Source organism: Musca vetustissima, unplaced genomic scaffold (genome assembly GCF_032173495.1).
Source record: "Musca vetustissima isolate MV318-11 ecotype Yass unplaced genomic scaffold, APGP_CSIRO_Mvet_v1 utg222572, whole genome shotgun sequence".
NCBI lineage: Eukaryota > Metazoa > Arthropoda > Insecta > Diptera > Muscidae > Musca > Musca vetustissima.
The window spans coordinates 6,526-21,770 of record NW_026877467.1 but is presented as its reverse complement, the minus strand read 5'-3'; the positions used below and the strand labels follow the sequence as shown (position 1 = coordinate 21,770).

General features: G+C 34.5%; 1 protein-coding gene across 1 annotated transcript; it reads left to right on the top strand.

The window, feature by feature from the left end:
* Window positions 1-2,983: 2,983 nt before the first annotated feature.
* LOC133322063 (Ig-like and fibronectin type-III domain-containing protein 2) lies at window positions 2,984-14,654 on the top strand (the record flags this gene model as incomplete). Its single annotated transcript, XM_061531128.1, has 8 exons — window positions 2,984-3,046; window positions 3,163-3,340; window positions 3,424-3,523; window positions 7,500-7,528; window positions 7,611-7,824; window positions 10,019-10,247; window positions 10,874-11,071; window positions 14,484-14,654. Coding segments are annotated over 8 exons (1,182 nt in total), but the record flags the coding sequence as incomplete, so codon positions are not given.
* Between the last annotated feature and the right edge of the window lie 591 nt (window positions 14,655-15,245).

Below are 15,245 nucleotides of genomic sequence, written 5' to 3'. Positions count from 1 at the left end.
GCACGTCTTTCTACACTTAATTCAGTACGACATGCTAAATTTCGTGCGAATCAAAAGATATAAAGAGATTTTGGTGCTCTATTTACCTAAAATCGGACGAATATATATATGGGAGCTATATCTAAATCTGAAACGATTTTCACGAAATTCAACACACGTCTTTCTACACAATTTATTTAGTACGCTATGCGAAATTTCGTGCAAATCGAAGGATATATATATATAGGGACTTTCGTGCACCATTTACATAAAATCGGACGAATATATATTGGAGCTATATCGAATGATATGTAGCCACTTCGGTGCACCATTTACCTTAAATCGTCAAATATGGGTATTCGTCAAAAATAAAAAAAATAAAAAATTGTCAAAGATGGGTATTTTTATAAAAAACCAGTAAAAAAAGTAGTAAAGTCGGACGGGGCCGACTATATGATACCCTTCACCACTATGGGTATATTAAACAGGACTTTTAGCATGAAATAGGATGAAATAAAATATGTGATATTTATCTAAATGTGAATCTACCTAGATCTATCCATAAAGTATGTAAATAGACTTCAAACAAATATAAATAGGTCATCCGTTGGGCTATGTCTGTGCTTCTAGAAAACGCAACTATATAATTTTATGCTCAATTTTGTACGATGTGCAAACTTTGATGTCAATCTGACTAACATGAGGAGTTTAATATGGTGCGTCAATTACTTAAAATCAATCTATAATAAAAAGGGCTATATCTATCTAAATCTGGACCGATTTTCACGAAACTTGGCAGACATCATTCTAGGCTCAATTCAGTACGTTATGCCAAATTTCGTGCAAATCGAAAGATATATAGGGACTTTGGGGCACCATTTACATGAAATCGGACGAAACTATATATGGGAGCTATATCTAAATCTGGACGGATTTTCCCGAAACTTGGCAGACATCACTCTAGGCTTAATTCAGTACGTTATGCCAAATTTCGTGCAAATCGAAAGATATATAGGGACTTTGGGGCACCATTTACATGAAATTGGACGAAACTATATATGGGAACTATATCTAAATCTGGACCGATTTTCTCGAAGCTTGGCAGACATCACTCTAGGCTTAATTCAGTACGTTATGCCAAATTTCGTGCAAATCAAAAGATATATAGAGACTTTGGGGCACCATTTACATGAAATCGGACGAAACTATATATGGGAACTATATCTAAATCTGGACCGATTTTCTCGAAACTTGGCAGACATCACTCTAGGCTTAATTCAGTACGTTATGCCAAATTTCGTGCAAATCAAAAGATATATAGGGACTTTGGGGCACCATTTACATGATCGGACGAAACTATATATGGGAACTATATCTAAATCTGGACGGATTTTCCCGAAACTTGGCAGACATCACTCTAGGCTTAATTCAGTACGTTATGCCAAATTTCGTGCAAATCGGATATATAGGGACTTTAGACCATTTACATGAAATCGGACGAAACTATATATGGGAACTATATCTAAATCTGGCTTTTCTCGAATTGGCAGACATCACTCTTTAATTCAGTACGTTATGCCAAATTTCGTGCAAATCAAAAGATATATAGGGATTTTGGGGCACCATTTACATGAAATCGGACGAAACTATATATGGGAGCTATATCTAAATCTGGACCGATTTTCTCGAAACTTGGGAGACATCATTCTAGACCTAAGTGATTAGGCTTTACCAAATTTCGTGCAAATCGAAAGATAAATAGGGACATTGGGGCACCATTTACATGAAATCGGACGAAAATATATATGGGAGCTATATCTAAATCTGGAACGATTTTCTCGAAACTTGGCAGACATCATTCTAGACCTAAGTGACTAGGCTGTACCAAATTTCGTGCAAATCGAAAGATATATAGGGACTTTGGTGCACCATTTACATGAAATCGGACGAAACTATATATGGGAGCTATACTTAAATCTGGACCGATTTTCTCGAAAGTTGGCAGACATCATTCTAGGCTTAATTTAGTACGTTATGCCAAATTTCGTGCAAATCGAAAGATATATAGGGACTTTGGGGCACCATTTACATGAAATCGGACGAAACTATATATGGGAACTATATCTAAATCTGGACCGATTTTCTCGAAACTTTGCAGACATCACTCTAGGCTTACTTCAGTACGTTATGAAAAATTTCGTGCAAATCAAAAGATATATAGGGACTTTGGGGCACCACTTACATGAAATCGGACGAAACTATATATGGGAGCTATATCTAAATCTGGACCGATTTTCTTGAAACGTGGCAGACATCATTCTAGACCCAAGTGTAATTGTTGTTAGTGTGCTGCTTTTTTATTGTATTGTGTGAGTGTTTATTTGAGTGTGTGTGGCATGGAAATACACACCATCAATTAATTGGCAGATTTCGGCCCATTCATTTTCTTTCCGGTCGTGGTTTCATAATAAGCCATATGTTTATCCGGGCAAAAGGGATTTGCAAAAAAATGTTTTCAGCCGACCGGTATGGCGGACGGACTGTTGCTACAGTTGCCTCTATTCCCTTTGCATCCGTTTTTCATTTTTTGGTATTTGTTTTCGTCATCAAGGACAACTGACAATGACATGAATAATCTATTAATGTATGTTATATATATATATATATATATATATGTACAGTGGAACTACTGTATAACGAACAGTTGGGGTCTTTCAATTGATACACTATTTATAATGGAGAGATTATTTTGAAAACAATTTATATGAGATACGTATTCAATATGGAAAACCCGTCATACAGATGTTTGACTCTATGTTGTCTGCGCGAATAAATGAACGAACATTGGCATCTGGTTTTGTTGTACTTTCATTTATTGTATAATTACATTTATGGCCTTATTAATAAAATAATAATAATTTTTTTGTTTTGTTTTTTTCTCCTTCTTTCTTTTTCATTCTCTTACACACTCTCCGCACTTATGCTAATAATGCTATCCGTATAGTAGCCTGTGTATTGACAACATCAACATGTTTGCTGTCAACCGTTAAATCCGTAGAACCCATTGGTAAGTGAATAAATGAATTACATTGAAAACACACACACAAAAGCCTATATAAGCTCCGAGCATTTGCTCAACAATGATTCATTGTTGTTTTGTTTTTTTGTTATTCCTTATTACAGCAACTGGCGGCCCTGCCTATATTGTGGCAGGCAAAGACGCCCTGCTAACCTGTGTCGTCTCAGCGAATCGTCTTAATAATACTGTGATATGGAAGAAAGGTGATGAAATTCTAACCGCGGGCAGCGTCCGGGTGACAAGTGATCCGCGTGTTAGTGTATTACACGATGAAGGTGAGTTGTCGCCATGTTGAAATGTGAAGTTTTAGTTAAACGAATAATGTTGATTTTTTTTTTTTTTTTTTTGTAATTTCCAGAACCCAGTAGCAAAGTGGAATCCGGTGGTGAGGTGTGGGTCCTACTCATTAAACGCCTAAAACCATCCGATAAGGGAAGCTATATCTGTGAATTAAATTCAGATCCAGTATTACGGTAGTATACATATATTATATGGTAAGTTTCGATTTGTTAAAAAATATATAGTTTTAGATTTTTTTATAGAAAAAAATTTCAAAGGCTTGATTTTTATAAAAAAATTGTCAAAGGCGGGGATTTTTATAAAAAAAAAACAGTAAGGAAAGTAGTAAAGTCGAACTGGGCCGACTATATGATACCCTTCCACTGTAGGTATATTGTACACATCTATCCTTACACTTCCTTCGAAGAAACGTACTCCCGTCTTTCTGCAACCTGTGGTAAATTTAATTTCATTCGGGCAGATTTAAAGTCGTCTGTGTACCATGGGACAAATTTATGGAAAACCATTTATACACGCTATGCAGTACGCCGCACTGTTAACAATTTAACTTCAATCAGACACCCGTTCGAAAGGCATATAGAAGCTATGGCTGCAACTGCACTAATTTCAGCGAAAATCAATAACGTCATTCAAGTCCCAATTTTATACGTTGTGCAAAATTTCGTAGTAATCGGACAAACATTAGGAGTTTGGTGCACCAACGATTTTTGTGAAACGATTTTTCCGAAACTTAACACACATAATTCTAAGATATATAAGAAGGATATATAAGAACTTTGGTGCACGCTTTATATAAAATCGGACGAAAATCTTCACGAAACTTAACACACATCACTCTAGACATTATGCAATACGCTATGCCGAATTTCGTGCAAATCGAAGGATGTAAAAGGATTTTGGTGCTCTCTTTACCTAAAATCGGACGAATATATATATATATATATATATATATATATATATATATATATATATATGAGCACGTCTTTCTACACTTAATTCAGTACGACATGCTAAATTTCGTGCGAATCAAAAGATATAAAGAGATTTTGGTGCTCTATTTACCTAAAATCGGACGAATATATATATGGGAGCTATATCTAAATCTGAAACGATTTTCACGAAATTCAACACACGTCTTTCTACACAATTTATTTAGTACGCTATGCGAAATTTCGTGCAAATCGAAGGATATATATATATAGGGACTTTCGTGCACCATTTACATAAAATCGGACGAATATATATTGGAGCTATATCGAATGATATGTAGCCACTTCGGTGCACCATTTACCTTAAATCGTCAAATATGGGTATTCGTCAAAAATAAAAAAAATAAAAAATTGTCAAAGATGGGTATTTTTATAAAAAACCAGTAAAAAAAGTAGTAAAGTCGGACGGGGCCGACTATATGATACCCTTCACCACTATGGGTATATTAAACAGGACTTTTAGCATGAAATAGGATGAAATAAAATATGTGATATTTATCTAAATGTGAATCTACCTAGATCTATCCATAAAGTATGTAAATAGACTTCAAACAAATATAAATAGGTCATCCGTTGGGCTATGTCTGTGCTTCTAGAAAACGCAACTATATAATTTTATGCTCAATTTTGTACGATGTGCAAACTTTGATGTCAATCTGACTAACATGAGGAGTTTAATATGGTGCGTCAATTACTTAAAATCAATCTATAATAAAAAGGGCTATATCTATCTAAATCTGGACCGATTTTCACGAAACTTGGCAGACATCATTCTAGGCTCAATTCAGTACGTTATGCCAATTTTGTGCAAATCGAAAGATATATAGGGACTTTGGGGCACCATTTACATGAAATCGGACGAAACTATATATGGGAGCTATATCTAAATCTGGACGGATTTTCCCGAAACTTGGCAGACATCACTCTAGGCTTAATTCAGTACGTTATGCCAAATTTCGTGCAAATCGAAAGATATATAGGGACTTTGGGGCACCATTTACATGAAATCGGACGAAACTATATATGGGAACTATATCTAAATCTGGACCGATTTTCTCGAAGCTTGGCAGACATCACTCTAGGCTTAATTCAGTACGTTATGCCAAATTTCGTGCAAATCAAAAGATATATAGAGACTTTGGGGCACCATTTACATGAAATCGGACGAAACTATATATGGGAACTATATCTAAATCTGGACCGATTTTCTCGAAACTTGGCAGACATCACTCTAGGCTTAATTCAGTACGTTATGCCAAATTTCGTGCAAATCAAAAGATATATAGGGACTTTGGGGCACCATTTACATGAAATCGGACGAAACTATATATGGGAGCTATATCTAAATCTGGACGGATTTTCCCGAAACTTGGCAGACATCACTCTAGGCTTAATTCAGTACGTTATGCCAAATTTCGTGCAAATCGAAAGATATATAGGGACTTTGGGGCACCATTTACATGAAATCGGACGAAACTATATATGGGAACTATATCTAAATCTGGACCGATTTTCTCGAAACTTGGCAGACATCACTCTAGGCTTAATTCAGTACGTTATGCCAAATTTCGTGCAAATCAAAAGATATATAGGGATTTTGGGGCACCATTTACATGAAATCGGACGAAACTATATATGGGAGCTATATCTAAATCTGGACCGATTTTCTCGAAACTTGGGAGACATCATTCTAGACCTAAGTGATTAGGCTTTACCAAATTTCGTGCAAATCGAAAGATATATAGGGACTTTGGGGCACCATTTACATGAAATCGGACGAAAATATATATGGGAGCTATATCTAAATCTGGAACGATTTTCTCGAAACTTGGCAGACATCATTCTAGACCTAAGTGACTAGGCTGTACCAAATTTCGTGCAAATCGAAAGATATATAGGGACTTTGGTGCACCATTTACATGAAATCGGACGAAACTATATATGGGAGCTATACTTAAATCTGGACCGATTTTCTCGAAAGTTGGCAGACATCATTCTAGGCTTAATTTAGTACGTTATGCCAAATTTCGTGCAAATCGAAAGATATATAGGGACTTTGGGGCACCATTTACATGAAATCGGACGAAACTATATATGGGAACTATATCTAAATCTGGACCGATTTTCTCGAAACTTTGCAGACATCACTCTAGGCTTACTTCAGTACGTTATGAAAAATTTCGTGCAAATCAAAAGATATATAGGGACTTTGGGGCACCACTTACATGAAATCGGACGAAACTATATATGGGAGCTATATCTAAATCTGGACCGATTTTCTTGAAACGTGGCAGACATCATTCTAGACCCAAGTGATTAGGCTGTACCAAATTTCGTGCAAATCGAAAGATATATAGGGACTTTGGGGCACCATTTACATGAAATCGGACGAAACTATATATGGGAGCTATATCTAAATCTGGACCGATTTTTACGAAACTTGGCAGACATCATTCTAGACCTAAATGATTAGGCTGTACCAAATTTCGTGCAAATCGAAAGATATGTAGGGACCGTTTACTTTAAATCGGTTAAATATATATATGGGAGCTATATCTAAATCTGAACCGATTTTTCCCAATTTCAATAGGGTTCGTCCTTGGGCCGAATAAGTGACCTATGCCAAATTTTATCCAATTCGGATCATAAATGCGACCTGTACTTTGTTTACAATTTAACATGGACAGTCAGACAGACGGACAGACGGACGGACATGCATAAATCGACTTAGAAAGTGATTCTATGTATATTCTCAAAAGGAACCATGGGCCTATCTATACAAATTGTCAAAAGCGTGGATTTAAAAAAAAGTCAAAGGCTTGGATTTTTATTTAAATATTTTTTGGAAGGCGTTGGTATAAAAATCCAAAGCGTTTATTAAAAAAAAACAGGTCGAGAATTAAAACAAAAAAATAAAAATAATTTTTCAAGGCCTGGATTTTTTACAAAATAGTTTCTCAAGGCGCGAATTTTTAAAAAATACTTCTTCAAGGCGTGGATTAAAAAAAAATTATTTTCCAAGGCATGGATTCCTATAAGAAAATTTTTCAAGTAACCATTAAGGAGTGGATTCCTATAAGAAAATTTTCCAAATAACCATTAAAGCGTGGATTCCTATAAGAATAATTTTCATGTAACCAAATTTCGGCAAGGTTTCGACATTGGATTTCAATTTGTTTAAGTGAGTATTTAATTGAAGGGAATTGTGGTGGAATTTATTTCTAATTGTTTGCTTTTCCGTTTTCATTGTAATTTTCTTTTAGGTGTCTGCATTTTATGTCGGAATTTAGCAGTTGCCTATTTCAAGGTTATGGTGTATTGGCTGATCCACCCACCAAATTACGTACGGTTGCCAAAAAGTATACTTTCCTCATTCTGGATTGGAATAAACCAAAAAGACTAGCCGATACCATAACAACATTCCATGTCAAATTTAGACGTTTGGGAGTTGGTGATGATTATAGCACAGTTGTAAAGGTAAGTTGGAATGGGTTGATTGCGGATGGAAAGGTCTACATTGAGGGGCAAATTTCTAAGGGTAGAAGACAATATTATGAATACAAAATCAATTAGAATCGTAGATGCTAAAAGATTTATTAGGTGTGGATTTTTATAAAAATAGTTTTAAAAGATTTATAAGGTGTGGATATTTATAAAAAAATGTTTTAAAAGCTATAAAAATCGTAGATTTTTATAAAAATATTTATTAAAAGATTTACATGGCGTGGATTTGTATAAAAAAATATTTTTTACAGGAGTGGATTTTTAAAAAAATATTTTTCTCAGGTGTGAATTTTTATAATTTTTTTTTCAAGACGTGACTGTTTATAAAAAATATTTTTTCAAGACGTGAATTAAAAAATTAAGGCGTGAATGTTTATAAGAGTTTTAAAAGAATATTTTTTCAAGGTTTTTTAAAATAATATTTTTTTAAGGACCAGTTCAGCCACAAGCGTGGATTTTTAAAAGAATATTTTTTTCAGGGACCATTGAGACTTGGAGTTTTGAAAGAATATTTTTTAGGGACCCATTTAAGACGGAATACTTATCAAGGGCCATTAAGCGAATGCTTTTAAAAGAATATTTTTTTAGGGGCCCATTTAAGGCGGAGGACCCATTTAAGGGGCCATTAACACGAAGATTTATAAAACAATATTGTTGTGGGGACCCATTTAAGGCTTCAATTCTTATCAGGGTCCATTAAGGTTCAACTACTTATTAGAATAATTTTCAGAGACCATTAATTTGTGGATTTCCAAAGTTTTTTATTGCACATTGAGGATTTACAAGGCGTGGATGTTTGTACAAATATTGTTTTTAGATATCCAAGCCTTTTAGTATTTCCATTAAAAAAATTTTACAAGGCGCGGATTTTTATAAATTTTTTTTAAGATTTACTAGTCTTGTAATATTTTTTTTTTTTTATATATTTCCAAGGCGCGGATTTTTAGAAAAATATATTTTAAAGGACATATATTTTTATAAAAATATTTGCAATGCGTGAGTTTTATAAAAATATATTTTCAAAGCGTGGAATTTTATAAAAATGTTTTTCCAAGAACTGGATTTTTATAAAAATATTTTTCCTAGGCTTGGATTTTTATAAAAATATTTTTTTAAAAAAAAATTTTTTTGCACGCATAAAAATATTTTTTCCAAGACCTGGATTTTTATAAGAATATTTTTTCCAAGGCGTGGATTTTTATAAAAATATATTTTTAAGGCGTGGAGTCTTATAAGAATATGAATAATTTTTAAGGCGTGTAGTCTTATAAGAATATGAATAATTTTTAAGGCGTGGAGTCTTATAAGAATATGAATAATTTTTAAGGCGTGGAGTCTTATAAGAATATGAATAATTTTTACGGCGTGGAGTCTTATAAGAATATGAATAATTTGATAGGCGTAGAGTCTTATAAGAATATGAATAATTTGATAGGCGTAGAGTCTTATAAGAATATGAATAATTTTTAAGGCGTGGAGTATTATAAGAATACGAATAATTTTTAAGGCGTGGAATCTTTTAGGAATGTGAATAATTTTTAAGACGTGGAGTCTTATAAGAATACGAATATTTTTTAAGGCGTGGACTTTTATAAAAATTGCGAATAATAATTGAACTTAATATATATCGCCCACCCTAGGTCCATCCCGTTGTGTATCAATTTTAGGTATGTTGATGTCCATGTGTAGGGTATACAAAGTTTAAGTTCACATTACAAATTTTGCCAAGATATTCCTGATTTTTATCCTCTCGTTTCATTAAAAATAGACTTCCTTCGTTCCGTAAAGGGCCAACATTTCCAGTGCATTTAAATTTATTGATATCAACGAAACTAGATTTTTGTATTCAGCTCTTCCTCACGAATATATTATTTTTACTCATTTCCTTTGACATTATTTATAACGTCAATTTAAAAACGTACTACTTATAGTACTAGCTGCCCTTTCTAGGCTAACTGATGCCGCTGTGCATCTTTTGAAAGTTCGTACAGAAATAGAATTTATAACCGCAACATGTTTCTTTATAAACTTTGGAGCACTTATTTTATCTTGACTAAAGCCTCAGCTCAGCAAAAAACAGACGGAAACACCATACACATACACTAACATCTAATCCTGTTGCATGTTCGCTTATTCTGTATTGATTCTCTTCTTCATCTCCTTTTAGAAAAATCCACCACTAATATTGGATGGCTTGGAACCCGAAGTCTACTATGAATTCTATGTGGTATCCATAAATGCATATGGCAAAATTGAACCTTCACCACGTTTAATCACACGCACCAAACCCGTAGAAGTGGAGGACGCCGAGGAGCCCAACTATGATATGTCTAAATGCTGTCATGGATCGGGGCTATTGCCACAATGTGTACCGTTGTGCACATTGGCACAAATGTGTATGTATGAATGTATTCAAGAATTCCAAGCTACCCTTTCTACACCCTGAACCGCCCCTAATACAACTTCTTGGGTGTGTTATATTGCTCGATAAGTAGTTGCAGTTGTTGTTGCAAAAACACCATGGAGCGACAACAGCAACAGAATAAATAACAAGGCCAGCGGCAACATAGAAACAACAACAATATTGCCAACATGAATGCTTGAGCCTTAGTTCTTAGGAATGGGCCAGCAAAGAAATAAAAGACATTAAATAAGATTTATATGCAACATGATATGCATACGAAATAAGCTATATACCACCCCATTATCGTTTGGTTGTTGTAGCCTTTAAATTTAATAGCCAAACAGGCAACCCATCCAAACAACCATCCAACCTAGCAGTCCGAGCGCTCGTTCAGCCATGTTGGCTAAAGGATAACATAAAAACTGAAAATAATTACTTTTCTTCTGTTACTTATGTCCCAACAACTCGAAGTTTTATCCTGCTTGGGTGGTGCTGCGACCACAACGACATTGTCCGACATTTACCACCATCACTTGCCACTTTCTCAATGTCCAAGACACCACTGTTTGTTGAATTAATAGTCTTATTTCACTTCTTCTTTTTCATGTTTTTTTGCAGCCAAATGTTCCGCCGGAGGTCGTGATCACACACCATGCTGTGTACGCCGTGGTGTACCCTCAACATGTATGTCACTGTGCCGTGGCGTTTTACCTGTAGCCCACACCTCTTCATTGGCAACAACGGGCAGAGTCAATTCTAATGCCACCACAGATTGTCTATCCTATGCGGGTAATATCCAGCAATGTCTGGAGGAGGGTAAGTATTGGACAGAGTCACAAACACAGTCAGTCACCACACCTGCAACTACAATGTGCAAATTGAATTTTCCATTTAGAAAGAAGAAAATTTAATTAATTTGCATTGGTAACAATTCAACTTCGAGGAAGGGACAGGGGAGGTTAAATGTAGACAAAAGTAAAAACTAGGATAGTAAATCAGTTATTGGTGTAAAGAAGAAATTTATTTATGTGGAATGGAGTACTAGGGGTATTAGACCGAAATGCTGTTGTTATATTTAATGGTTATAAGTGAAAAAAATATGTAAGCAAATATGACCTATGTTAAATGTACACAATTGTAAATTAAAGGACATTTTAGAGGTGGACGGAGAATTATTTAAATGACCTGATAACAAATATAAATGAGGAAGAATACTTTAGAGTATTTATCTAAGTTTTCAAGCGATATTGAAATTGTCATTTCGAATGATGACCTCCTACTAGAAAAAAGTAAAAAATTCGTTAAATTCGGTCGGGCCGAAATTTGTATACCCTGCACCAAGTGGGGTACATCCAGATGTCCTTAAATCGTGATGGTGTTATCTAAAAACCAGGTTCAGTATAGTCGTATAGGGCCGACCATATGATACCCTACACAACTGCCAAGAAACACAAACTTTCAGCAGATCTATATTCTGTGCCTGGGTAATATTTCACGATATTTGCGACCTCTTGACCGATTAGAGATCAAAGCTACAGTTTCTTACTATGGCATATTTTCGGAATATTTTTCCCGGGGGGAACATTTAAGTCACAAGATGTGAATTTTTTTCATTTTACAAGAGAGGTCTAGGTTGATTTGACCGATGAGTATTGTCCGATCAAAAATGTGATTTAATTAGTTGACCAGATTCCCTTCCCTATGTGATGTGTTGAAAAAAAAACACAGAAAATTTAAGGTCTTGGTCCATTTATTTATCTCCCATTTATTGTATTCCCTAAATATTAGAACTGCTGAAAATTGTAAGCGTCGACCTTGACCATAATCGGAACCTTAATCAGAACTTCCTAGCCATTAGTGAGTAATTTGGATAATTGCTCAAACCAATTCGGATAAAAAACGTGCTCAAACCACCAAAATACTAAATATGGGGGATTTTCTATTATATGGGTGCTACCCGGAAATATGAGTCAATGTATAAAATGTTCGGTGGAGACATTTTCTACCCAGTCAGATTTCAAAATATTAAATTGCAAATGCGAATTTTTGTAGGGATATTTTTCACAGGCATAAATCGGTCGCATATTTTTATACCCTTCACTACAGTGTGTCTTTATGTCAGTTATGTCTTTGTGCATACGTTTGTAACAGGCAAAACGAAACGAGATAGACACATGGTTACTTTGATAATATTCATAGAATCACTTTCTGAGTCGATTTACGCATGTCCGTCCGTCTGTTGATGTTAAATTGTAAACAAAGTACAGGTCGCATTTATGATCCGATTTGGTTGAAATTTGGCACAGCTCAAGGCCCAAGGACGAACCCTATTGAAATTGGGAAAATCGGTTCAGATTTAGATATAGCTCCCAATATATTTTCGTCCGATTTAAGGTAAATGGGGTACCAAAGTCCCTATATATCTTTCGATTTGCACGAAATTTGGTATAGCCTACTGAATTAGCGTATTGAATTAAGTCTAGAATGACTTGTGCCAAGTTTCGTGAAAATCGGTTCAGATTTAGATATTGCTCCTATATATAGTATCGCCCGATTTTAGGTAAATGGTGTAAAAAAGTCCTTATAAATCTTTCGATTTGCACGAAATTTGGTATAGCCTACTGAATTAGGCCTAGAATGATGTGTGCTAAGTTTCGTGAAAATCGGTTCAGATTTTGATATAGCGCCCATATGTAGGTTCGTACGTTTTAAGGTAAATGGTGTACCAAAGTCCCTATATATCTTTCGATTTGCACGAAATTTGGTATTGCCTACTGAATTAGATCTAGAATGACGTGTGCTAAGTTTCGTGAAAATCGGTTCATATTTAGATATAGCTTCCATATATAGTTTCGCCCGATTTTAGGTAAATTGTGCACCAAAGTCTGATTAACAAGAATATTGGCATAGTGTACTAAATTAAGTCTATAATGATGTGATGGTTTTAAGAAAATTGTACACAATATTTCGATTGACTATGGTATGGATCTCTGGCAGGTTTGCTTGAAATCGGTTCAGATATAGATATGACTTAGCTTCCATATATAATTTCGACTTATTTATGTTAATTGTACGCCAAATATTCAATGGGTCTGATTGAGATTAAATTTTAAACAGTACAGCGACGTATTTTCGGATACATATGTAAAATATACCCAAAGTGGTGAAGGGTATCATATAGTCTGCCCAGTCCGACTTTACTACTTTCCTTACTGGTTTTAACTTATCCCAGATAGGTTTAATGTAATTTGTATAATTTGGGAATTTTAGTTACCCTTTTCAACCAAATTGGTTCTAATACAGAATTTTGAGCTTTCTTTGGGTTTTTCCTAATAATAAATTGTTTATATCGGTTCACCAATTTTCAATATCGTGAGGACTATTACTTCTCCACAAAATAATGTTATATGTTGTGGAGGGTATAAAAAGTTCTACTCGGCCGAATTCAAAACCGTCTTACCATTTGCCAATATAGGGTATTCGAGGTTTCTTCAAAAAGGTTCAAGGCTTGACATATCTTCTATATTGCAGTAACACACGAATTTCGAACTATTTTAGGATCTAACCATTAGTATATTGAATATTTAGTTATAAGAAACAATATAATAGTTCCAACCGCTATTCGATAGACATCAATGTAGGTAACCTTTATTGATGACGATCGATTTTAGGTACTTTAAAGATCATATGATGGCTACTATAGATATTTCATTTTCATGAGCTCAAACCAGTTGTCGAAGCACTCCGATTTGCAAACCAAAAGCAAACGAGATAGACTCATAGTTACGTTTGAGTATATAAATTGGCTCACTTTCTGATTTAATTGTTACATGCTCCGTATATATTTTTGGCTTTCCCTTAAGGTTTTACTATTTTAAAATAAACCTTAAAAACGTATGAGTATTTGCTTCAATTATTACCAAAAATATGGGGGTATATATTTATTTCGGACAATTTTGTACTTATAAAATTACGCATATTTTTACTACATCTGACACATAATTCAATGTCAATTGCGGACGATTCTGAACACATTTTATTCATCCAATTTGTGAAATTTTTACACTCGATCTCAAAACAAAATACTATTAAGAGAATTGCTAACATTCGATCTAATCTTCACAACACATTCAAACAAACCGGTACCGATAGTATACCCGCCCAGTCATCGATTTACATGCAACCAAAGTAACAAATACAACAATCTCGTTGGCATGGTCCCAGCCAGATGTCGAGGGTAACAACAATTCCACAGAAGTCGCTACAACAACGGCAGATGCCTCAAACATCAATGGCAAAGCAACAAATGATGCATCCAACGGCAATGCAATAGAATTTGACATCGCTGATGAGGCGGCTGCTGCTGCAAATGATGATATTGACTTCATTGTTCAATATGGTAAAGTGATGATATGACCATGTATGAAATTGTGGCCAAACTAGAAAATGTAAGTACAAAATATACACACGCATATTTTTACTGAAAGAAGTTGAATGTTGAACATATTTTACACATGTCAATAAGTTTGTCATACAAAATTCAATGCATGAAAAAGGATGCGACTGCATTTTTTTATAAACAACAAAAATCAAAACGTCGACACTTTACACCATATTATCCTACATAATGCGATAACTTTTGTGGATTATTTTTGTACTACATTTTTATGATTCTCTGACTTCTTTGTCCTGGATATTGTAAACATTTTGTCTAGACTATATACAAAATGTGTACAATATCTGACAACAATGTCACAAATGTAAAAAAGTACTGTTTTTTTATAGCAATCTTTTCGTCTAAGTACTTTGTCTGCAAGTTTATGACAAAGTTCTACGAATCACAGGCGTTGCAAATTTGGGGATTCGTTTTTTTCACAATACTCAATATTGTTCTATTTCCTACAAAATTGTTCCTAATTGAAAATTTAGATGCACTAATCACATAAACATTTATTAGAAAAATGGGTTTCCCTATTTGTTGAAAAAAAAA